This window comes from Zeus faber (genome assembly GCF_960531495.2).
Source record: "Zeus faber genome assembly, chromosome: 17".
NCBI lineage: Eukaryota > Metazoa > Chordata > Actinopteri > Zeiformes > Zeidae > Zeus > Zeus faber.
This window is the reverse complement of record NC_137204.1, coordinates 19,145,706-19,172,719: the sequence shown is the minus strand read 5'-3', so window position 1 is coordinate 19,172,719 and position 27,014 is coordinate 19,145,706. Positions and strand designations below refer to the sequence as shown.

The 27,014-nt window shown below is 43.0% G+C and overlaps 1 protein-coding gene across 1 annotated transcript in view; it reads left to right on the top strand.

Annotated features, from left to right (window-relative positions):
- Window positions 1–27,014, top strand: part of wdr70 (WD repeat domain 70) — a 39,516-nt gene that overhangs the window by 6,180 nt on the left and 6,322 nt on the right. Inside the window, exons 9-15 of the mRNA XM_080018281.1 lie at window positions 2,248–2,324; window positions 9,433–9,607; window positions 19,296–19,395; window positions 19,872–19,956; window positions 20,070–20,208; window positions 26,691–26,791; window positions 26,893–26,972. Of these exons, the coding sequence (XP_079874407.1) occupies window positions 2,248–2,324; window positions 9,433–9,607; window positions 19,296–19,395; window positions 19,872–19,956; window positions 20,070–20,208; window positions 26,691–26,791; window positions 26,893–26,972 (757 nt within the window). The remainder of the gene's footprint in view (window positions 1–2,247; window positions 2,325–9,432; window positions 9,608–19,295; window positions 19,396–19,871; window positions 19,957–20,069; window positions 20,209–26,690; window positions 26,792–26,892; window positions 26,973–27,014) is intronic.

Here is a 27,014-nt window from a genome sequence, read left to right as displayed (position 1 = left end):
GAATTGGAGCTGTTGCAATTATTATTATTATTATTATTATTATTACATAATCGTCTGATCGCAATTGCTCGAGTCTGCAATTATTTTGTTAAAGAGTCTGATTCCACGGTCATAATTTTCCATCCGTATTTAAGGGACCTTTTTAAAACCAATGTTAGAAATGTCACAACAAATATGATGTGATTTTTGTGCCTTTCCATCATTTGGGTTGAGGCAAATGAAGTGTCTACCCCAATTTTATTCTCCAGTGTTCAATGTATATAAATGGCTCTTATGGTGGAGTGATGGTGTACCATACACCATCACTCCACCAGGAGAGCCATTTATAGACCAAGCTGGATGCAGCCAGTGGGGTAGAAGGACCCCGTGTGTTTTATTATTTAGGTTGTCCTTCCTGTCAGGTCGAGTCAGGGCTTTTATTCAACCTCTGCTTACATTATGGACTTTGGCAGATCCTCCCTCAATACTCTAGATTCCACTGCGTCATTGTAAAAAATGGTGATATTCTAATTACCTAACCTTACCTTACCTCACCTCAGCTTAATGACCACACCTGTGAACCTTAAAAAACAATGTAAGGAGGGTGCATGAAGCCGGAAAAAAGACTTGTCTATCAAATTGCAGTTCAGCAATCAATAAATGATTATTTCTCTGGGAGTTGCCTCTCCCTGTCAGGTTCCCAGGGTTCAGACCGGTCCCTCAGTCATCAGTCCTCCTTCCAATCAGCTGTCAGAAGCCGACCCTGAGAAGTGTGGGGAGTTTTATTTTTACAATTTTACAAGGAAAACAGGAAATTAGGCTTCAGATTTCCCGACTCCCATTGGCCCTCGCCCTCCCGAATCCATTTCGGGGGGGCAAATCTCTTTGTCAACCTAAAAAAAAAAAACATTCCCATCTGTTTTTGATTGTGTGAGTCCTCTTCAAAAAGGATTTAGACGTTGGATTCTTACTGTCTCAGAAAGCTTCTTAAGAATGAACTTAGACGCTGGATTCTTATTTGTTGAAATTCTTCTTTTCATCCGGTGTGCCGCCACGGTAATTCGCGAGGTGCACACTCGCGGGTCCTTGTATCTGGGTGGCCTTTTCCTTGTTGTTGCTCCACAAGTAACACTGATGCGGTGTTTACTCCGATTCCAAATGTCTGTCTGTTTCTTCTTAGCGAATGTCAGTTTGTCCTCCTGGACAGATAGGAAGGAAAGTGAAGTTCCCCCTAATGCAACAATAGCATCAGCTCCTTTAGTCATTTAAAGGCCATTTCGCCGGATGATGCAGTTTGTTTTGACGCTGTTGGCATCAGCATGGAAGCAATTCAGTCATTTATAAACTATTTAAGCTGTGACTACACAATGGAGTTTTGCAGATGTTAACAACATTAACAAACAATCAGTGGGTCCAGAGTGCCTCCTAGACCTCACAGTTAGGAGGTAACCCAAAGCGATGATAAAAGCGCGGCACTGAAAGCATCTGACGGTAAGAAAGTATTTCCTTCTGGGGAATGTATACCGGCGCTATTTGGTCAGTTTTGCTCACATGAAGATCCCCCTCATTGAGTCCGCTTGTCAAACAGAGGTATGTCACGTCTGCAGTGCACTGGAGAGCTCCACCAACTCAAGCAGTCCACCGGCGCAGGTCCTCTTTGAAAAAAACCCCCCAAAAAAACAAAAAACAAAACGGTGTTTGTCAGGAGCGATTCTCCGGAGACCTCTTTTAGCGGAGGAGCTACCCCAGGGTCACCGCTCTGAACTTGGGGTTTGTTGTCGTAATCCGGAGCCCGCTCCCGGTCTTTACGGGGTTCACTTCCTTTACAAAGAAAGGCTTCCCTTCTGGAGCACAAAAAAAAAAAACGAATGGGTGAAGTCCACGGCTTGAACTATAGCTGCACACCTGATCACAGTAACCATCCTAGGGGCTTAAGAGATCCACATTCAAATGATATTTCAGGATGAAAAGGCCAGTCAGCGGTGACATCGTCTAGGCAACTTGCTTTTATGAATGTTTTTATTTCAAAGTAGTCTTGTTAGGAGGTCATTATCTGTTGATGCAAAAAAAAAAAAAAGTTGATCCCACTTTTTGAATTGGTCATTTGAGTAAACGTATGTATTTGTTATAAAGTAGCTGAGCCTGATTGAATTCCTCAACATTGACCTGTAAACATTGCTTGTGATTTTGTCATTGCGTTCATTCCTTGTTATTATTATTATTATTATTATTATTATTTAATATATTATTATAATATATTATTTTCAGGGCCACACAGCTATGTTGAATAGTGGCTGCTGGCACCCAAAGATGAAAGAAGAATTCATGACCTGTTCTAATGATGGGTGAGTTTTTTTGTTTTTTTTTAATAATACAAATAATAAATGTATAAAAATGTGCTGATGTAAACTGGCCTGTAGGTGTGAAAAAACCCCAAAAACAAACAGTGGTTCTCCTTTCTGACTTTCCCTCATTAGAGGAGAAGTGTTTGTATATTCATCCGTTCAATGGAAGAAACGATGGACAAACCACCACAGCGTCTAAATTTAATGATTGTTACATTAATTCACAATATTCTGTCAGAATATACTGTATAATATGAATATAATAATATATTAAGTAAAGAGCATTTGTTTTTATTCTGAACATCCGTTATCAATATTCAATTGGTATTTGATTCCGGACAATAGCATTCTTCAACACTCTATGCCATGTGATTCTGAACCGTGGCATCTTTAATCAATACTCAGACGGTGTCTGGCATTTCTGAGACACTTATCCTCGCTGTCACCAGCAGGGACTCCTCTAAACCAGAATATGCTGCTGGAGAGCTTGACATGTAACTCACCTAGCTGCGGGAAAGGCTGTGCTCGTCTATTTATAGTGTAGATGCAGAAAACGCAGCTTTTCATAAACAAATACAATGTATTATAATGCATGGCAATACCCTTCGGTGTAGCTGTAAAATACATTTTCTGCTGAAATTAACTTCCAAAAAAATGTCTCCCATTCAGACAAACGTGGCTTAAAATGGTGCATAGATGCTGTTGGAGCTTTAAATACCAGCAAGTATACCAACTAGAGTCTTAAATACCGTTAATTTAAACACCATTAACCATTCATTTTAATGGCATCCCTGTACATATTTTTCAACATGTCGAAACAATCCTATTTTAAATGTCTTTATTTTCCGCATATCTTTTTTTTAAATATACAGTACGTACGTATAATACATAGGTACATATACCTTGCTTAAAAGTTTATCTCTGTTTTAGAAACTTGATGGTCTTTGGGTCTGTTTCCCTGAATACTGCTGTGTGTGTGTGTGTGTGTGTGTGCGCGCGCGTGCGTGCGTGCGCATAGGAGTATGTTTGACAATTCCTACATGTTTGACTTGGAGAGAGCGCCGCGATGAGCCTAAGTGAGTGTGGCAGGCTGCAGTACAGAAACCCTGAGCTATCATCATTAAGTGAAAACAAGGGCCCGACTCTGTGGGCAGGCCCTGGTCCCAGTGTTTAGCGGTGTTACTGTTCCCCCAGATGTGGAGGCGGGTTTATTTAGCTCTTATAGAGACTCTGGAAATCTTCCCCTGGCACGTTAGCGCTGGGTGTTGCCCCTGGCCGCCGCGCAGGAGAACGTGGGAGAGTGAGGCACAGAGAGCCATTCACAGGCAGAGCAGCTGCTTGTGTGGAAGGCCCACAGTGGCAGGGCACGTCATTTCAACACCCTCCGCCCTCCGCCGCTGCGTTAAAGGGGGTGAGAAAAAGAGACTGCCTCGTCTGGTGCACCGCCGAGGACTTACCTCCAACCAGCTCGTCGGTAAAATGAAGGTCCCGGTATGGAGCGCTCAAAGCGGAATTTCACTTGTTTGTGCTCAACAGGTTTCTAACGCGGGTTTATTTTAGCAGGCTGTTTAGTTGGCCGACCTAGAACAGGAAATGTTTCGCGTAATTATGTGTTGAATCTGCGAACCACCGCACTATATATGGAGCCAATCTTTTAATAAATGGACAGATTCACTTGTGAGAATACAGCTCCCTCAGCACGGCTAATTACTTCTGAAGGGAACAATTTATTGACAGGCTTTATGGAGAGTCAGGCTTTGATCCCCAACCCCCCCCGCCCCCCCTAGTTAAAGGTCCTGCAAGTTTGGGCGGAGCTTTCAAATCTTTGTTCCTTCCCTCGGCACCGCATCGCTGTAACCTCATCCACCTTCAATGCCATTGTCTGGGGAAGTGGGAAGCCCACAGTGCGGATTGTGAGCCTCCGGACAATGGGCCGTCGGTGGGCCGACTGTGTGCCTGGCACCGACTACGTATCTGCTCATACATCAGACCCACGCCCAGGTACTCTGTCATTCTCCCTCTGGCAGCCTATTGAGAAAGGGCTCATTGTGTTGACCTGAATGGGTTATTAAGCATGATCACTGAACCGCCGAGCGTCTTTTATCAAGGTCCTCACCAGTTGGAACCCAATTCAAATGTGCCACCCTCGGCGTTTTTCACCAACAGTCCCTCTACGATGAGAAAAGTCTCGATAGAATTCGCCGATAATGTGGCAGCGGGATGGCGGCCATTATTGAACTTTCGGGGCTCGGAGCATTCGCAGCGCGCGGTGCTCAACGCGCCCGATTTTACGCTCTCGCTTCGGCCGGGGCGAATCAAACCCCCCCCCCTTGTGCTATCTGCCGGTCAGCGGCCCTCCGACGGCACGTTCTGATGTTTGCGAAACAACATCATTCACGTTTGATCAGAAGCGCCTCAATGAGTTACAAGCGCGGAGACGCTCGGAGCTAGTTCTTTGCCGAAAGAATGAACACCTGTTTGAAAGCCCCGGACCAAATATGTCTCCGCAGATGTCGCTAGATTCATTTCTCATAAAGTGTAGGCAGTATACGCCAGGCCCAGTCTCGGTGGAAACATCCCTCGCCAAAATTAAAATGGGAGTTAACTTAAAAAAAAAAAAAAAAAAAAAAAAAGAGACTTATTATTAGTTGGTGGATTTAGAAATTGCGACATTGTATTAAGAACCAGTCTCTCGAAAACAAACGCCCAATAATCTGTCTACAAGTTAAAGAATTGCTTATTTTTCCTTCCGTGAAACAAACAATGTGTGAGAGCCGACTGCATTGGTGGCCGAATCTGTCAGTTCTGAGCGACAGATGTGAGGTGCCTCCAAAAGACAATACATGACTGGTAACGTAGTGTTCCAGGTGCTGAACTTATAACCTTGCGCGTGGACGAGTGGCAGCTTTTTAGAAATCAGCCCGCATCGCTACGCCCGACCCCGGGTTTTAACACAAAGTGGTAGGGATGGCTTGGGACACACTTAACAACATGTGCACACACACACACACACACACACACACACACACACACACGTACACGTCTACACACAGTGTGGAATGTTTTCCAGGAGGCTTGAATGCCAGGGATTCCCTTCATGCTGGCCCGCTGTCAGGGCTGCAGCTGGAGGTTTTCGTAGTGTGGCTGTGTACGAGGGGACCCGGAGGACGGCGTGAACTGTCCCCCTGGCCGCTCCAGAGTCTTCGCTGCGCTCAAAATATGTGACGCAACCGAGGAATCATGTGTACAACCGAGGAATCATGTGTACAACCGAGGAATCATGGCGGAAGAACGTCTCGCAAATGGGCGGGGAAGCAACGATGGAAGTGGCGATGAGGATTTGAATAATCTGTTCACACCCCAAGAAAATGATAACAAAAAATAGGTGTGTGTGTGTGTGTGTGTGTGTGTGTGTGTGTGTGTGTGTGTGTGTGTGTGTGTGTGTGTGTGTGTGTGTGTGTGTGTGTGTGTGTGTGTGTGTGTGTGTGTGTGTGTGTGTGTGTGTGTGGTATATATGCCTGGGGTTAGTTGAATCATTATTTGATGTTATCTTTCTGATTATACGGGGGATGGAGGCAGAATGGACTTGATGAAGGTTGACAGGACATGTCGGGGCAGTCCACAGTTTGACACGTCAGGTTCATTTCCAGTCCAGAGCGCCTCTACTCGATCGCTGCCATACACTGCAAGTGTTCCATGTCCATCCCAAGAATGCACATACCAGGCCTTGAAGTAGATCATTTAGCCCTTTCTGTACCGCCCACACTAATACATACATCTCTAACAGATGTTGGTGCGTTGCACTTAGGGTGTACAATCCCCTCTGTCCCACTTATATATTGTATGGATGTTGAGTTGAGGATGACATTAATACTCATTTTAATGCGACTTTTTTTTTTTTTAATTATTCAACTGAATTTGGCGCACAGCATGGAGCCGCACTAATGATGTGAGGACCTTGCTTACTTCACAGCGCTGAATCAATATTGTTCTCTGTTTTGCTATTATGCTTCTCCAGCGTTTCACTTTTCCCCCTTTATCTTTGTCCGAGAGATAGAAATCTGGAAGGATTTTCCATCTTTCCTCCCTAATCTCACCGATAACAGGTTGGTCACTCAAGCGGCCGACGGGCGGCACAGCCTCGTCCCATCGGCGGGGTTCACCGCCTCGGACGGGACACCGGCTTTGATTAGGCCTCTGTTTACTACTCTTTTTCCTTATCTGACCATCTGGGGAGCGGTCCCAGCCGCCGCAGCCCGCTGGATCAGATAGAATCAGCGTCTGAGAGAGGAGGGGAGGGTCCTCGGAGGCCTCTTCTCTTCAGTTGGCGTGTGTGAACGGCTTCAAGCGCACACACGCATGACTGAGGCTGTATGGGCCCCGTCTTTTATCACGCTCGCCCCCCCTGTGTCTTGAGCGCCTGCACGGGAACAGGGGAGCGGTGATTGAGCGGAAAACAAGCTGGTGAGGAACTGGAGAGGGAGCGGGGTCCTCCGGTTGCACCCGAGCGCCTTTGGTTTATCTTGATGCTGCGTGTGGATGTTCTTGTGACCCCCGTGGCATTTCATGGAGAAAAGGCACGAGTGGCTTGTTTCGCTTTCTTGGGACGTTCTCAAGTCAACCAAAAAAACAACAACCGAATATATATTTATTATGTTTTGTTTTTTAAACTCTGATTGCAAAATACAGTTCATCATTGGCGTACTCAAACATGGGTGGTACATTTTGTTTTCCTAATGTTTCACTGTATTACATTAATTTATAGTTATATGGTATATATGGCTTGGTAAAGGCTGATTCATCAAAAGAAACAACTAACATGAATTCTACACATCATCATGGGAAACATGATGAATATACCCTGATGTGACAATATCTTATGAAAGGAGGTTTGATATTTTTGAAGCGGCGACTCTTCCCCATCTAAAAAAAAAAAAAAAAAAAGAAAAGGAGGGGTGATTTATTTATTTAGATTTTACCCTTTCCAGATTCTCAAATAACAGAAATAAAACTGCAAACCACCCATATATCTGATGAGGGCACGCGCTGCATTTCCCCCCCGTCCACGGCCGACTGGGCCCCGGCCCCTCCGAGCCTCTCTTCCTCTTCCCCTGTCAGCGCGGCAGCGCCGTGCGTGTTTTGGAAAGAGGCCGTACGATGAATTGCGTTCCGTTTTTTTGTGTGCTACGTGAAAGGTTACGTTGTCTTATTGTCTTGACAGACGCTGGCAGTCCTCTGTAAACATAATAGAGACGTCCGTGTGAGGCAGCAGGTGGAAAGATTTGTCATATAGTACATGGCTGTCAACCCGCCGTCAGCCCCAGCACATACACAAACAAACACACATCTCTGCTCATGCTTTAACACTTATTCGACAATAGCCTACAAATTATCCCAAATATTTATGCAGGCATCAGCTATTTTATCGGTTTCATTTATTTTCTTTAGGCACAAATGAATCACCGAGCTTCGCCCATTTTGGATTCTGTAACGCGGTTATTTATTAAGCTTAGTTTTTCCTGTCCCCCGCCAAACATTATTCAAATCCTATCTTTTAACCCTGCCATTTGTGTCGTGTTGTCAGACTTATCCAAACACAGTCGAGTGTGTACCTGCGAGTGCTGAGCTTGTCGCCCGCTATAGAGGAATCCTTGTTTTGCTGTTAGTAGCAGCCCTGCCTGTGTGTTTATGCTCTCCGGCTGACCCCGTGACCCCCCAGGTCATGCTTACTAAAGCAGGCAGTGGGTGACAGACACACTTGGACACGCTCTGTCTGGCTTGTGTGTGTATGTGTTTGTGTGTGCACGTGCGTCAAAGGTACATGTGCATGCATTTTATGTTTTTTATTATTATTATTATTATTTATTTTATTTATATTGCCTTCATCTATTGTTGTGGATGTTCAGGTCTCTCCAAGTGCCCTTTCTTTCATGATGCTTTTTATTATTTACTACCAATTGTATTTTTCTAGCTTTATTTTTTACTTCTTCCTTTTCATGTCTGTGGTATCTCTGCACCCTCACCTTGTGCACGCTCTCTTCCACTGGTGTGTTAAGTAAAGCGGTGACAAGATAGAGAGCTGTGTAAGTGGAGTGATGAGCGATGAATGAGATTGTTAGGAGGTTGGTGGAACCTCCCTCTTTTGGACCCCCCCCCCCCCCGCCTCCCAGACAGGAAGTTGTGTGAGATGGGTTCAAAGGTGACTTGTCCTTCTGGGGTTTTGTTTTTTCAACTTTATTTATTTCTATTTTTTTTTACCTGGAAAAACCATGATGGTTGAGGCTTTTTTTGTTTTTCCTCCGTTTTCTTTGCTTCAACACTCCTGACGAGTGGAAGTCAAAATGATTGGCCTTAGCGTCTTCTCGATAAACGTCTCCAAGATACCTTTTTCCATCTTTCCTTCTTGTCTGGCATTAATTAAACATTATTCAGCTAATAACACATTCATGAGTCATACTTAATTCTTTCCTTTTTGTTGAGACACATTTCTAGTTGGCAGTGTTTGTACCTAAACTAAATTAAAATCACATGCAAATGAGCCGGTCAAAGTTTCAGCCTGCTCACTGGTGAAAATGACTTGAGATATGAAGATCGCTAGATGCTTATTATTCATCCTTGTTCAATTCATATTATATTTGGCAACATTTGTTTGAGCCGAATGCCTATAATGCATTTTAGGAGAGAGCCCCTCATTTGCAAACGTGTGAATAGGGAACGTCTAAGTTTTAATTCCTCCCTTCCTGGTTAAGGGTGGGTAATGTGTTAAACAGATGTACGGAAGAGAATCAGGATTTCATGGAGGCTTCAGACACGGCTGTCAGCCTGATCTACTGTTCTCTCCATCTCCTCTGCTTACGATCCCCTTACCATCGCATATTTGACTGTGCGAGCTGGCGCATACTATGATTCCCTATGTGATACGAGCTTGTTAAAATTAGGTCCGCAAAATTTGATCCACAGTTCTAATAGTGACATCATAACATCTCAGCACATTCCTACCAGGTGGTGTTGATAGGTGTTTGTAGTTCATTGTAATTTGTTTTTATTATTTATTTTTTATCGTTTAAAAGAAACATATATTTTTTTCAATATATGTATATTTCTACAGCACTGTGCGCACGTGGGACCTGAACTCGGAAAAGAAGCACAAGGCTGTCTTCAAACCCCGCTCACTCCAGGGGAAGAAGGTCACGCCCACATGCTGCACCTACAGCCGCGATGGCAAGCTGATTGCCGCAGGCTGCCAGGACGGGACCATCCAGATCTGGGACAGAAACCTCAGCGTGAGTCTCGCATGCGACCTAACGCACAGAGCAAGGCCAGGATGTTAGCTGGGTGGTAAAACTTGGGCTGGCTTGTATGGTTATAGCCCTGGGGTGCAGAGTCTTGGGTCATTTGGTCACAGGGCGTCGGGGTCAAAGTTTAAAAGGTCACAAACACCGAACAGGACTGGGTTGTAAATAAAACCGTAGGTGGGGAAGTGTTAATGGCAAATAGCCTTAAATTAAATCATTCCATCTGTCTGACTTGTCCATCTGCCTATTGTCTTTTTGGATACTAGATAGTGATGGAAAATTACTATTATTTACTTAGTCTGAATTATTTTGGTCATTTTCTTTATTTTTCTACAAAGAATATTAACGGCACTGGACACCCACGAAAAGTGATTCTGTGGGCATTATTGAATATTTGTAGTGAGTGTGCCATGGCCGTGTAGTAAATAAGTGTAATGGAAGATATGGTCTGATCTTCAAGACATTGATGAAAGTTATTGCCTCCATACAACTGCAACCAATTGTACATGAGACTAAACACCCTCCCAGTGAAATGGGGAAATAAGTTTATGCGGTAACGGCGACTGAGCTGCAAATACACCTTATTTTTGCCCCAGCTGGGTAAAGTATTTGGGCTAAAAGTTATTAAACGCAAGCTGAAAGTAATTACCAGTGAAGTATTTCAGTCTGCCTGATCTATATTTACTCGGTTACGTTAGCAAGGTGCGGGGCACCGTGCACTAGTTCTCAGTCTTTCCAAATACCAGTGAAAAATAGCTGGTGATGTAACTTACGTGAAGGATGATTGATTGGAGAGACAAAGAAGTTGCCGGGAAGCCTAATCACCGTCTTACTCTGTACTTTTTTTTCTACTCTTTGTTAATTATACAATTAAGTGATCAAAGTGGGCATTCCATCCGTCTAATTCCCTGCTGTTGGACTTAATAGTGGATCTTGGCTCTGGGGAAGCATTCCTCTCATAGATTTGTCTGTTTATACTAGAGATATATGATGAAGACTCACTGTGGTTTAAAAGAAGAAGAAGAAATAGTCTGTTTTTTTTTTTTTTTTTTGTTCCTGAACTGGAGAATTATTGTTATTCCATCACATTGTTATGAATTCAATTTCCCCGTCTGCCCAAAGAGAAATAGGCTTCTACGCTGATGACCGCATCTTCGCTTTCCCTCTCAAACCTCTAGCCTTGCTCGACTGTCTATCCATAAGCCCCTCCGCCCTAAGAGCTTTCAAAGTGACATGTTTCTGGTCAGCGTCGGGAAAGCGGCAGGAAATTACCCGCGGTCAATTCCCGCGGAGGGATAAGCTAGAAAGCAGGTGAGGCAGCCTATTGCTCACTCGCTTCTTCGCAACTGTCACCGACGAGGTTCGCCCTCACAACACAAGACGTAGGCGGCAAATAGTGAGAGGGGGGGCTCCGCCGTTTGTACAGAGGCTTCAGGGGAAAATAACCCACTAATACGTCATCACGCATCATGCATCACATTGAGGAGCAGTCACACGTCAATTCAGTGTTATTCCTTTTTGTTATGGTAATTTCCTGTGCAGCTTTGGGCAGAATTTACACATCTTAATTTTTCTACAATGCATGCGTGGCCAGACACCTGGGGATCTCATTAGAAAACTGCAGTGAGATAAAAATAGAAATAAGTGTGTTTTTTTTTGTTTTGTTTTTGTTTTTTTGTTATCCTGCATTTTTATGTGCGTCTGTACTCTTAATCCTTGGTCTCCCCCTTCCTCCAATCACTTTGTTTACCCACCGTGTGGACAAGGTTGAACAACTCTGTTATTTTCTAGTACGAGTGCAGCGACGGTAACAATCAAGCTGTAGTTAGTGACGTGGAACGGCTTGATTGTACAGCGGGGCTTGTCCAGATTATTCAAATGGAAAGTTTCTGTTATAGCAGTAGACACAAAGACAGTTTTGTTTGACAGAGGATTTTTTTATTTTTATTTTTTTGGGGTCCTCGTCGACTCATTGTGGGAGCATTTTCACGAACACACACACACACACACACACACACACACACACACACACACACACACACACACACACACACACACACACACACAAATCCCTAAATAAGCATTGATAAACACACAAACATTTGTGCCTCCATTTAAATTACCCTGTCTACAATCCCCCACATAACTTTAGGGCTTCTTGCAACCGCAAGACTCCAACTGAGTGAGTTAAAGCTCCGTAATTTATTACTTCTTCTTGGCTCGTGCTAAATATTTACCCTGAACCCAAAAGCAGCTTTCTCATAACAAGGTGTGCTCCCCGACCACTCGAGCCTATCTTTCCTGCAGGGGTCAAGACCTCTATTGGTGTTCCCTAACCTACCGGTTTCATGTTGCACTACGTGGGCTATCGGGGCGACCAACCCCAACATTTGACACATAAAGTTGTTATAAATGAGCTAATGTCACCATCAAGATATTACCGGTCAACTTTGAATCACCAACTTGTATTATTGACTCACATTTGCAGAAGAGTTGAAAAAGGAGTTGCCCTAACTATGCAGTACTCGCTGTTCTCCCCCAGCTCAGATAAGTGAGACCTTACTCCTGTTGTATCACCAAATTACTCATGGCCAGAATATGTAGGCAGACTAGATCAATCATGTACCTGACCTTGATCTGGAGCTCAGGCTGAAGAGGATCTATTGAGGCTGACACATTGTGCTCTTGAACTTTGGCATGAGTTGATTGATCCTGAGATAGAAGTCAAGAAGGTCTGTTTTTTTTTTTTTTTTTTTACTAGAACGCTGGAGACAGTGATTGCGCGGTCATTTGCCATCCCATAGACGTCTCGCCAAAATTACGAGACTTGATTTCTGTGGTTGCCAGGTAAAACGCAATCTGTGGCACTGGGGTTATGGGCTGGAGGTGCTGGCCCTGGTTCCAGAGCATTACCGCAGGGACCTCTGGAATGTACCGACGTCATTGTTCTCTGAAGAACTTTTCTTATTGGAAGGAATTGCTGATCAATCCTGACAAGTTTATGTTCGCAGATATTAGTCATAGCGATATCTCCCAAAGTGTTCTCTCCGTGAATAAGCTCCTGTTTTCTCAGCCATTTGTGATTAGTTTTTAGGGCCGATCCCGACCTTTTATGTGGTAGCTGTAGTAGCAAAGTAAAGTCATCCCATTTTTTCGTGGAGAATTCTGCCCTTGTGAATTTTGACATGGATTTGTTCGGATACAATTATTTACCATTTTGTGGCAGAATATGTTGTTTACTATAGATTTCAATTATTCCATAATGTTTTTTTTATTGTATGATGGTATTTTTATCTTCTATTTGTTGAAGCATTAATCTGATTACGTACCTTGATCTGATTGGTTAGATGTGGACAGCCACTCCCTATAAGAGGGCTTTTCACTTTTCCCCCCAAAGCTTTCTGTGATGAGGTTTGGATTCAAATGTTTTATTTTTATTTGATTGCTCTGTTCACCTCTAAATATTTGAATTGTAAGTTTAGACAGTGTGCGAGAGTCTCTTTGGCACGTGAAATTGTGCCATAGACCACAAGCAGAGCGGCATTGGTTGTGTTTACGTTTGAGAGCATGTTACATTGGAGAATTGAAAAGAGAACCAGCTATCTGTGGCAGATCCGTCTGCCGCACACCACCCAAGTAGCTTTTTTTAGAGAGAGAGTGTTACCTGAGGGTTCCCTGTTGCTTATTAGACCAATCAACAGGCAACAGGTATACAGCCACACTGGTCCTGGGCCCAATTACCTAGACCCGGGACAGGTGTGGCTGCTCAAACCACTCCATCCCCAGACCACACCATCATTTTGGCTTGTTCAGAATATGAATTGTTACACAAAAGTAGCGCAGTGTGGTTTGCACTGCAGTCGTAGATTGTTTCCTAATTCTTGTTTAACTGTGTACGGTTGGCAAGCTACCTATCCTGCTATCAAACGATATAGCTTTCACACATGTACCACCTACTTTGCAAAGACACTAAAAGGAATCCTACACAGCCAATGGCCGGAGCCTTATTCTTACCTACATGAATCGACCACCGGTGAAGGCCAACAACACATAATTTACAGTCACTGGCCTAATGGGACCCTCAGCACAGCAATGTGACTCTGCACAGTGTCACTGTAAACCAGTAAATCCCTGGGTCATAAAAGACGGGTGCTGGGAAGATCGGCCGAGAACAAGCAATGGACATACAAATGTCTGAAAGCACAAGTCCGGTGAACATGTTTAGAGCAGAAGTCCGAGACGTAGCAAACAGCTAGAGCAGCTACTCACTCCGTTTTATACTCAACCTGTTTTTAAGAAAAGAAGAAAGAAAGAAAGAGTCTTTATTAATCACGCAACACACTACAACACATGCTTGCACACACACACACGCACATGCTTTGATGGTGGCCGGTGAAATGGATTCTCTGCTTTTGACCCGTCCTGACTTGTCCTTCCTCGGGGGCCACAGCCAGGAGCAGTGGGCAGCATACGTGGACGCGCCCGGGGACCAGGTGATAATTGTCCATCGCTGGTCAGACGATGATGGGTGCATGTTTTTGAGGGGGGTCCTTACTGACGTGAGGTGGAGGAAACCCCACGTGAGCACGGGGAGAACATGCAAACTCCACACAGAAAGGCTCCTATTTGGGAGATAACCCACCGGAGCACGGTGCCAGCAGCGCCCCAGGCGGGAATCGAACCCAGGACCTTTTTGCTGTGAGGCAGCAGTGAAATGCACTGCGCCACCGTGCCACAGGGAAGCATTTGCATTTGAAATGTACTAAGGTATATCAAACCATTAAGACAATGTAAAGTTAATATATTCCTTAAAATCTAGACATGATCTTAATCCCTCAGCTCCCATCGCAGAGAATCATCGTAGCAGCGTTATAGCAGGAAGTCTCGTGTCCATAGTGTCTCTGATCTCCTTCTGATCATGGTCCTTGGCTGGTATAGAACAGCAAAATAAAATATATGCAAAATCTACTATGGGGTACGGATTGAACTGATAAAAGTATACCCACTTACTACAGTTGGCACTTTAGGATTCTATACCCGTCTACTCACACAAACACTCTTGCACTGACACTCTAGTGAGATATCATATATACACATACAGGCCAACACACACACACTGTTACCATCACCACTTGTTGATTTCCATGAAAGATCAGAGCAGCTGTTCAGGACTGCGGTTTGGCCACTCGATCCTTAGAACCAAAAAGAGGTCAGTGAGATCCTAGACCTAACTGCACAGAGGGCATCGTAAACTGTCTCAGGTGTGTGTGTGTGTGTGTGTGTGTGTATGAGGCTGGGTTTGCAAGGTTTATATAACATTACTCGGGTGGCATGGTTAGAAACAGTTGTCCCTTTGCTAGGTCTTATCATAGTCTGCCAGTGATGAAACCCAATGCTCATCCTGCTATTTAACCGGCGTTAATCAGATTCTGAGTTCATTTAAATTTAAGTTTTGGCCTTAGAGCAGAGGTGGGTATCCCAAATAGCAATAACTGATAGTTATATGAAACATGTTACGTTTCTTTGCAGGAAATGCAAATTATGTTCCAACCATTGTGTTTGAATGACCCTTAAAGAGAACATGTGTGACCCACCACATACGTTACGGTCACATTAAAATTTTTGTTTTTTTCCCATTATATGAAAGTGTAGAGCTTCAAAACAACTTGTGTCACTTGTGGGAATCAAGCAAATATTTTGGAAGCTATGACTTGCTAAAGATTATGGTTTTGGAAACAGAAGTTCTGAGAAATCAGGCTTAAAGTTTTAGAATCATTTCTAGACATTTGCAGCATAAAATACCCATTTAGAAAACACAATTAGTGCTTTAAATGATTACATTTAGACAGTGCTGTACTCTGTCATTGAGATAACGTTGAATGTGTTTTTCAGAAATAATTTGTGTCATAAATTTATAAAGAATATTAGAAAAATGCATAATTCAAGTTAATCCTTTAAGTTTTTTTAAATTTCATTCTAAGTTCATGCTCACTATACTATAATGTCCCCGCTATTATTATGAAAATTCTAAACATTCCCATTTCCTTCATTTCATTGGAAGATGGAAGGATTATCTTGATCTGCATGTTTGCAACAAAGTAAGATATAAGATCACTGTTTGCACTCTTGGGAGTTGAGCGAGTTGGTGAGTGACTTTATTTTCACTGTGAAATGCTGGTGGATCTAAGTAGCCTCGGCTTCTTAATGTTTATATAATATTTTGAAATCAATCTCCCTTTTTTTTTTTTTTTTTTTAAACACGTTGAGAGAAACAACTCGAGGAATATAAATATGCTATGATCTAATTTTGGACATGAAAAAGGGATTTCCGTGGTTTATCACGTCTTGCCAAAAGTAGGCTTCCCCGAATTGCAGCGGGTTAGCATGTGGGGCCTCACATATTGTTACTTTTTACACACGTTAATATAGGTCTCTGAGGTCCCCAAAACATGTTTTTGAAGTTTTTTGCCAAAAATACCTCTCAGATTATATGCATTCTGACATGCCTCTAAATCCATTGTGTTCCTGGTGCTCCGTTTAAATGGGAGGAGCCCCCCTCCTGAAGCCACGCGTTCTGTGAGCCAATGGGCTTTGAGCTCCACCAAAATCAGTTTGTGAACAAATTTGAGGCAAGAAACAAGCAATCCAGTTTCTGAATATTCACTCATATTAGACCTACAAGACCTCATTTTCCTCGAGTGGTGGAATAAGTACTCAGAGCTTTTACTTAAGTAAAACTACAAATACCCTGACAGAAAATTACTCTCATAAACGTTAAATTACCATGTCAGTTCTACTTAAGTGGAGGTATATAAGTACTTGCTCTTAAATGTACTTTAAGTAAATGTTCTTGCCCATTATTTAGAGATATGACAGAGCATATCGTAAACTATAACACATAGTATGATGATCCTATAGCGCAACTGTGTTAGAAATGTAGTAAAAGTTAAGATTGATTTCCTCCTTATGTCCAACTCTTGTAATGGGGCAGGAGGTTGAACTGTAACCGCTGAGTACTGTTTAGTATATCGCCAGTTCTCAGAAAATCATTTTCCAGAAACTCTTAACAAAACTTCAAAACTTGGACAGAAAGGTATTGCCCATTGGATTTTTGCGTCAGTTCTCGTATATTGCGAATGAGCTAGCATGTAGCCCAGCTAAATCACTCTCATTAAAAGACTGGGAATCTTTTCTTTGTTTTGACTTGAAGTGGTTTGACACAACACTTTTCTATATCCACACTTTCACAAAGCATGAGAAGCATAACCATACGAGTAATTGGAGTGCATGGGAATAAATCCTAATTTGAATACAAGAATGTGCAGCAGAAAATCACCTTGGGAGAGAAGGCAAAAAGCAAGGTGGCCAAGGACTCCAAAGCAGGGCGTTTTGAATGAATAACCATGGAGGGTCTTATCTACAGTCGAGGGTAGCAGTGTTATCTCTCTCGTCCAGGTTAATAACTTCCCTCCATTTACTATGGGATTGAAGTACTTATGACCCTGTTTCCACTTTCTATCTATCCTAAGGGCACTATAACTCAATCCCCTTTCCCGCTTAGGCCTTTCTCTTATTGCCGGCGTTTCTTTGCATTACTCTTATCTGCCCTTGACACTCTGTGCACATTCGGTAATCCCTCCGCAGCTTCTTGAGCGTGAATCCAGTGTTAGAAAATTAAACTTTTCCTTGATTTATTTGCATTAAGGTGATGTTTCAGAGTTGGCAAGCCGTCTGCTTGTTTTAGTAAGGCTGTCCCGGTAATGATCGATCACTAATCTAGTTGCACTTAGCCACGCGTAAAACAAAAGCGAGCGGGGCCAGATTTGACTGTCAACTGACTCGTAGCCGTGGATGTCGATGCCGGCAACGAGGTATCTTAACGTCTGGATGAGCTGGGGCTGCTTATGAAATTACGTACTTTCACTATGTTATTCATCCCATATATTATCTCTCTTACACTGTTTTGGTCTGTTTGGGGGGTGAGTTTGGGGTGAACTATATTGGGTCTATTTGGTCCTCCGACTTTGGCACAAGATTATGCAGTCCATCTTTTACAACAGTTGTAAACCACTCATCGTACGCACTGATGAAACACGGTATGGCGGACCGTCTTCGAAACACCTTTTTCTAAGGGAATGCTCTCGGAACAAGGGTGGAGGCGACATAATGGACGACTTTTGAATCAGGTCTCGAGCAATGCCCGAATAAAACAAATAAATTAAAAAAAACGCCTCACGACTGGCTCCGTGAGGACACGTCGGCCCAGGGACCCCGACTCCCCCTTTTACCAAACAATGCATTCAATTCAAAGGTCAATATCCCTTCAATCCCATTAACTATAAAGTTGATAGATTTTTATTTATTATTGACCTTTCTGGACAGTCAGGAAATCCCGAGGCTGAAATGTCACGCATCTCTCATGTTGTACATTACGATCTGTTGGTACTTTTCTCTATTCAACCAGGCAATGTGTCTGACACATCCACCTTTACCACAAGAGGCTAAGGATATGAGTTTCAGTTGGAAAGAACTGCTCATTTTTTACCTTATTCACACTTCATGGAATCCTTCTATTCAAGCATTTTCGTATAATTTTTATGAAATCAGCTGGAATTTTAGTGCCCTGATTATCAGTGTTCTCCTGAATGGAACAACCCTTACCAGCCTGAGACTGACGTATGTCAACTTTACCTGCACCACCGGACTTTTACGATCTGGAATCTACGGTTAACCAACTCATCTCAACCAACCAACTCATTACTTAGCACCACCTTGCAGTATTTATTGTTACACCAATGTTGTTGTTACACTAATCTCTGTCGCAATGTAGCTGAATGTTATTCTCCCTTGTAAGTCGCTTTGGATAAAAGCGTCTGCTAAATGACTAAATGTAATGTAAATGTAAATCTCGTTTCTTATGACACCAACCGTGTATATCTCAATATTAAGTTATGGATATTTTGATTTTACATTGGCGTGCCCGAAGATTCAGAAGAGTTTTTACTTTGGCTGATCCTGTTGACATGTGAACTTTATTAAAGACAGACCAGAGCAGGAGTGAAAAGGTTGCCTATTGTGCGATCTTGTGGGTAAAGTCCTAAAGCTCACCACCCAGATGCTCAAACTTCATAACGCGAGTAGAAGTACATGGGAAAAAAAAAAAAATTGACAGCTGTCAGACACTTGAGTTTGCCAAATTAAATTTCGGATCGTTTAAGTTTTGGAAAAAGTGTGTGTGAACAGTGTGTGCGGGTGGGTAGTGTTTGCTAGGTGGTGGGAGGATCAAAATATAGGAGGAGTCAAATCGAGAGTATGGTGTCCTAAGAGGAAATGGGAACCGCATGTCAATTTGAACAAATGGAGTCTGAAAAGGTCTTTATGTTACCGCAGTGGCAGAGTTCAACCTTTGCTGGTGAAGCAAAACATTGTGAGTTTCAATGATATCTGACATAAAAAAAAAAAAATGTTTGCCCCATAATGTCTTTCAAGCAAGCTTATGGCACTAAAAAAGTTTTGAGACGAATGAAAGAGAGAGGGGAAAAAATATGACCTGAGGCTGGAGCCTGTTGGTATCAGTTTAAATCTTTATTTTTTATCCATTCTCTGTGTTCAGTATAATAGTCTAACCTGTTTACAGCAAAATAACCCTTGCATTTTAACTCTTTCATATATATAGGTACACACTAAGTTCCACTGTCGGCAGGCCCACACTCCAGGATCCGACCCCTCATGCCTGGCCTTCTCCTACGATGGCACTACTCTGGCCTCTCGTGGAGGTAAGAAAAAACAATCAGGCCTCACCGTCAATAATCCATTTAACACCCCACAAATCTGAATCCAGATGGTTATGAACCATTTTGCAGTAAACGACAGCACCTAGTCTACATGGGCAACCTTCCCTTTTGGGCAGCACAATCGCATCGATTTATGTGGTCTATATTGTCTGATCGTCGGAGAAAATTTTGCAGGAAAAATGGTTCTCCCTATAAAAGTGCTAGCAAAATGCAGAACCACCACAAAGGTACAGCCACAGGAAACCCTACTGTTTGCATTGTAGTATGTCAATGAAATGTTACTCAAACTAACTTTTGGTTTACTGAATAATTGCAATGTTATCAGTTAGTTCATGTTATGTATGTTTGGTTTAGTCTTTACCGTAAATAACACTGAAGAGGCCAAAAGGCACCGCATTCTATGAAGCCCGTTGTAAATCACCGCCTACGATCCTATGATCCATCTGTTCCCTTGCCAGGTGATGACACCCTGAAGACGTGGGACATTCGCAACTTCAAGAAGCCCTTGAACGTAGCTGCCGGACTGACCAGCTACTTTGCTATGTGAGAATATTCAACTATGCTTTGCCCTTACGGTCAAAAGCCATCTGCACCAGAGTGCTGAAAGACAGTGTGAAATGTGAACCGATGATTGTGTATGTGACTACCGCCTTCAGGACAGACTGCTGTTTTAGCCCGGACGACAAGCTGCTGGTGACGGGGACATCGGTGAAGAAGGACGAGGGAAACGGGAAGCTGGTCTTCTTTGATCGAGCTTCCTTCCAGAAAGTCTATGAGATAGAAGTGACCAATGCAGTGAGTACTGCCTTCTGCATAGCTATGTTCACGTTCACTCTGCAATATACTTATTTTAACATAATGGATGCACAGCTTGATAGAAAATATGAATAACTGTCCATAAATACATAAGTGTCCCCATAGCATATCCCCATATCATCCGCTTTCTAGTTTGCATTCACCCCACACACACACACACACACACACACAGGAGGACATCCTCCCATAATAACCCACACCTTTCCTCGCCCCCAGACAAAAAATAATTAATAAATAATAAATACATCAATAAAAATGTAGTGCAATATGCGCAATATGCACAATATACGTGGATAAAAATACGAATATTCAAGTGAGATTAAGAAAAAAAGATTAAGATATAATATATGTAATGCAATATTATGTGATGATTGGGAAGTCTTGTAAAATATGATACTAAATTGAACCCATGTATGCATGCTCCATCAGTCCGCGCCGTGGCTTTGCAGGGTAGACACAAGAATATGATTCATTCAAGAGAGATCTGAACGGCTAACCATCTGATTAGAATGAGAGTCACAGGGGTGGTCGTTTTTATATGTCGGGATTTTCAGTGGAACAGCAGAATACCAATTGGTTCGACTTGCCTCAAAACACATGTTTGACAGAAACATAATTTCGGATAACTTTTAAGAAGAAAATAAAGACGTTTGGTTGTGGGGGGGAGTCATAACATTGTTTTATGGCCAAGTAAGAAGAAAGTTGAGCAATGGGACCTTTTTTGGTTTTTGCGAATCATCACCACAAGGTTTTGGCGAGGTACTTGCTGATGCTTTTATAGCTATTGCATTGATATTAGATCTAAAATATCTGCAGACATAATCTTCATACTCCACTCTACCAGAGGATAGGGTGACAGCAAGAGCTCTTGCCTGTAGTTTCTGCTATTGTATCAAATCCATCTGGTGAAGTGCAGCCAGCCATAGGTGCTAAAATGAAGGGGTGGTGGACTGTCTATATAAGAAAAACTTTTTTTTTTTTTTACAGACTCCTTTTACTCTGTCTTGCCTCCTTCCAGCCTTTTTCAACAGATTTAGCACTGTGTATCTGTAATCATAACAGTGAGGTCTGACAGAGGCTAATGGCGTCCAACTCTGTCTCTCTAGCAAAGGCCCGACTCTTTCTCATGGGGCATTGACTGAATGTTTTAAAGAGCGGGAGAGAGACCAAATCTGCGCGTCCGTACGTGTACGTTTCCTGTCTTTCATGTTTGCCAGCCTGCAGCTGCCTGCAAAGCACGGCGTCATCATCATACCCAAATCGCACATCCCCATGCACAGTGGCAAGGATACCCACACAAATTTAAATCTTACGGACGATGATTATATTACAAAATAATACAAATGGGACACACAGGCTCTCCGTGTGTAACAATCAAAATTTCCCAAAATTGAATAGGGGGGGAAGAATGATTTGAATTATAGATATGTGAAATCATAAGAATGCTCTCTCTCCTGGCCAAGTGGATTTAAATTGCATTTATAAAATAATTTATTCAGCCATGAGTTATTGATCAGTGATGTATAACGTGACAGTGAAATGTTAGAGCCAAAACTGGCATAAAACCTATGACTAAGTTATTTAACTTTATATAAACCTGTAATAGTAAAAATATTATAGGGTTACTTCAGACAGGCTGTGGCTACTCTATATTTATAAGAACACATGTACATTAGAAGTACATTAGAAGAACGAGGTGCCATCAGACACAAGGGATGCAAAGGTTTGATCACTGCAAACCAAACAGAACGAAAACTTACAAAGGATTTTAATCTGAACTAATTAAACAGAAATTAAAGTCCCATGCAGTCCAACATTTAAGTTGCAATACTTGTTTCTTTGGTCATTAAATCATTAAAGATCTGTGGGGTCGTGTTTTGATTGAATCAGCAAAATTACATTAATTATATGAATTACAATTAATCAAATTACATAATGAGCTCTTAAAGTGTATTTAGACTCCAGACTTGTGTATCAGATTAAAACACTAGTCTCGATTGTTGCATTACAATATTTCGGGAATTACCGCGTTATTACGTTGGATTGGAGCTGAATAAAGCGCATTCTGGTGTACTTTTATATAACGTGATGATCAGTACGGGTCCGTCGACCTCATCCCAGTGAAGGTTGGATAAGCATTAAAATCATATTTATTGATTGACAACATCACAGGCACATAGAGAATCAGGATAAAAAGAAAACATTTGGAGTGACCAGTTAAATAGTTTCATGATCTTAGCTGCATATCAAATAATCACCCTCACCAAGACCTGCCATGCCTGGGCTGTTCTTCAGGTTAATGTGGCACATAATGGTCTACATGTCACCCAAGCAAAAATAAAGGGTCTCAAAAAGTCCCATCATCCACCACAAACCCGCCCCTCCATTCTGCACTGAATTCTGCGCTGCATTCTTGCCATCACCGTGTATATTTAGTAGTATTACCCCATCTGATAAGCTGACTTTGAGGTGGTAAAGGTTTGTTTTTGCAGGGGGATCAGTTATTTTTGGGGCGACATGTTCTCAGAGGACCTGATGAATGAGCTATTTACTATGTTTACATCCACCGTCTGCCTCTCGGATGGCCAAAGAATTTAAGTGCAGTCTTTATGAAGTGGTGTACCGGGCAGGCGAGTGAAAGGAAGGGCCACCAATCATTTCTAACTAAACAGTCTATATAACCCCAGACCTGAATCCGGGGATGTGCTTGGGAGTGGAGGCTGCTTCACGCTCATTTGATAAATATGCCAGGCTCTGTTGGGCTTATCTTAGTCCATCACAAGGGGCAGAACCCAGGTGAGACTGCTGACCAAAACAGATGCATTTCCATCAATTGAGGTCAGGCAAATAAAATACCCGCCTGGATTTTGATGTTTTAATGTCAAATGGCTCAAAATGCTGTTGTTTTTTGTTTTATTTTTTGTGTTAGTTTTATTTGACCCCGTTATTATAGACATTGCAATTGTTAATCACAATGAGTATAACAATTAATTAGTAGCTGATTAGTAATTCCAGTAACTTTAAACATAAAGAAGTTAAAAGGATGAAAAAGTAATTGATCAATATAAATCACTATGTTAATTCAGTTTTATGGTGTTCAGCTAGACAGATCGAGAACTAAACGCTTTTTGGTCGAGGGTGAGTTTTTCAATAGCTTGAATTTCTCGCTTTTTATGGTGGTATAGTGTTATTTAAAAGCATATTGTGTTACCTATGGTTGTAGATGTTGGACTTGAATGTCATGCTCAGTGTGGTGTGGGGGTGATGTGGTTGAAGCAGCCACACCTGTCTTGGGTCTAGGTAATTGGACCCAGGACCGGGGGGGGGGGGGGGGGGCTGTACGCCTGTTGCTCGTTAGACCAGTCATCGAGCAACAGGTAAAGCCCCCATCCACACACACACACACACACACACACACACACACACACACACACACACACACACACACACACACACACACACACACGGGCGAGAAGCCCTTGTCTTGACATGCTTTCCATCTGCTCCGGGCTTGTTCCTCCTTGCCCACTCTCTACAATAAATCTTGTACTTTACAGCACCGTCGTCTGTGTGTCAGAGGGCCCTGAAAATGCCAGGCGAAACTGCCACACTCTGTATCTTTTAAATGATAAAAGCTTTACCTCCCCTTGCCATGCTCTCGAGGGATGGCTCAGATTAAAAAAACAAAAACGTTTGTCTTTCATTCACAGCAAGTGAATCCAAGGGTGAGCGCTGTCACAGGGCCACGGCACACTTCTCTGTGACTCACTATGCAGTTTTTTTTTGCCCCCAGAGAACCTGCTGTTGCTTGTAGCTAAGACCTGGCTAAAACTGTCTCTAGATCTGAGAGCCAGTTGGCTCAGGAAGATAGTTTATATTAATTACAGACATACAATGGATGTTTCCACTCGACCATGTGTAGCCATGCTGCTAGCGCTAGCATTCTCCTTTCCCCTACTTTATCTGCTTGGCCTGTGCAGCACACTGTCAACAGATATGCACATTTGGCTAAACTCACTAGTTGCTACCCGAGCAACACAGCTGTGAGAGCTGTCTCATGGATGTTGCAGCGTTTACACATTAGGAGAATTATCTTTGTCTTATTTTGCTTTTAATCAACCCCAAGTTTCACATTTGATCAGATGTTGAAGGCTGCTACCGAGTAACTGATTAATGACAGTTTTCTGCTCCATGGTATGATGTTATTTTGTGGATTGGTAGTTTAAACCGTGTTTCATAAAGTGTAAACATGGCACTGTGAAATATCTGGATTGCAGTCTTATTGCTGGCCCGAATTAGACTAGGCTAGGCTATGGGGGTCTAGGCTATTGGCTGTTCACAACCTAATTAATTTTGTCTGACTATTCAGACAAACTTTTGATTTTTATCTTGATTTGAGCAAATTGATCTGGCTTTGCTGCCACTCTGTCATTTGTTCCAGTGCATTCCCTCGTCTCTGATGCAGGTTGGATAATGTCAGCTTTCACTGTATTGAGTGGGGTGCTTCCTTGGGCCTTGATTGAGCATTATAGTATATAATTATGGCCCTTGCCCTTCGTAAAATAGATTACTCATGTTTCTTTGCAACCCTGACTGACTGTTTACATGCATTGTGAATGAAGCAGCTGTGCGATAGGTGGGCTACAGAAGTTTATAAAACATGCATGGGCGTGCAGACAAAGCCTGTAAAAATGGTGCATGCTCTTAGATGTCGCATAGGTCATGGCATTCTTAATCATACAATCTAGCTTACAATTACTTCAGTAGATTGTATAAACCTTTCATGAAAACAACTGTAGTCATTTATTTGTGAGATACTGCAGTGTACCTCTATGTATATGGTTGAATTATTTGATTTTATAATTTTCATCGTTGAAACAATGTTGCGGTGTATTCTTCTGGCGTCGGCCATCAAAATAGCCTCAGCTTTGGAAGCACTTTGACTCGCCATATATTGCGAATGTATGTATGTCTCGCTAACTCATCCAGAGAGGGAGCCCAGGTCATGGGTATTCCAGTTATTGCGACATAAATGCAGTCTAAGTTGTTTGTTTATCATGTCTTGTTTGTGACAAAAAAAAAAAAAACTCATGCGACAGAAAAAGTGTGGTGCAGAGACTCCCAAGCGCAAATCCTTAATGATTTGTGAATTAAATTGGAATGTACCCTATCCTATAAAAAATATACATTGGTGTGTCAAGGGCTGACAGAGAAAACAATTGGAAGGGGCGCGTGTGCGTGTGTGTGTGTGTGCGTGCTTGTGTGTGTGTGTGTGTGTGTGTGTGTGTGTGCGTGTGCGTGCTTGTGTGATGGAGACTCCTTACCTTGGAAGCCCGGTGGGAAGCTGAACAGCTGGGCGTTAAGCAGCTTTTACGCTGTCACAGAATCTGGACATCCCAATCAGACTCTTACCCACCCCCATCCTCTCCCCTAGCCCAAGCCGCCCCCTCCACATGCTTGGCCTGATCTACATGCGAAGGCACCGCACGGCGCCGTAGCGCGAGGGTGACATAGGACGTTACCAAATAGGCTTAGGCCTACTTTGATGATGACCCTCTAAAGCGGTTTGCCATTTTCACAAGCCGTCACTACAAGTCCGTAAGGGAACGGCGCGGACTCCTTGTTGTGGAGAGAATGGGCACAAAAAGCCAGTGTGACTGAGGAGTCGGTTCTACATTTGAGAATTTGGAGCCGCTCGCCCCGACAGACCTGATTCATGACTGCGGAGTGTTCTAATAACGCTCCGTGGCTGCATCTTGCACCATCACGCGACGCATCGAAAGGAGGTTTTCATCACTGTAGGGGGGGAAAAAAAAACCAACAAAAAAACCCCTACTCTCTCTCTAACTGTAACTCTGTCTCACTCACACGCTCTCACTCAAACACTGATGCACACGCACGCACGCACGCACGCACACACACACACACACACACACGCACACCTCTGGATGAATGTGGTCACATTTGCCTATTGGCAGTGGGCCATCTGTCACACACAGGCTAAGGGATCCAGCCCTCAACTTAACAACCAAATATAGTCAAGTAGAGCAGCAGAGCACTAGGCGACTGATCCTCGCTGTACCTCAGCCACCTAGGTCACACGCATGCAACACTTGGCTGCTTGACTGTTGTCAGTAGGGCCACAGGCTTTTCGCCGACCCGTACATGTGACTTATGAGTAGCAGTTGGTACCGGTGTTGGTCATGAGCGAGGACACCGTACTATCTGCCGCTCTTGTGGGTCAGCACAACTATGGCCTCCTCCGTCCCCCAGCTGCATATTCCTCAATCTCTTGAAACTGATATAGTAACACTACTACAGTATATGGCAAGTTGCTTGACTGCATCTCGGAGCTGCAACGGATTTTCACGTGTGTGTGTGTGTGTGTGTGTGTGTGTGTGTGTGTGTGTGTGTGTGTGTGTGTGTGTGTGTGTGTGCGTGTGCGTGTGCGTGTGCGCCAGAGCGTTGTCCGCTGCCTGTGGCATCCAAAGCTCAACCAGATCATGGTGGGCACATCGAACGGACTGGCCAAGGTCTACTACGACCCCGTCAAGAGCCACAGGTAGGTTCAACCCGCATGTCGCCCATTTAAGAAAAAATATTTCCTATCTAGGATAACGGCCACTCACGCAATCCATTTGAAAATGGTTTATTACCTTGCAGGGGGGCTAAGCTGTGTGTGGTGAAGAGCCAGCGGAAGGAGCGGCAGGCCGAAACACTTACCCAAGATTACATCATCACACGTAAGTTTTATTTTATTATTTTTATGTGCACATGCACTTAGA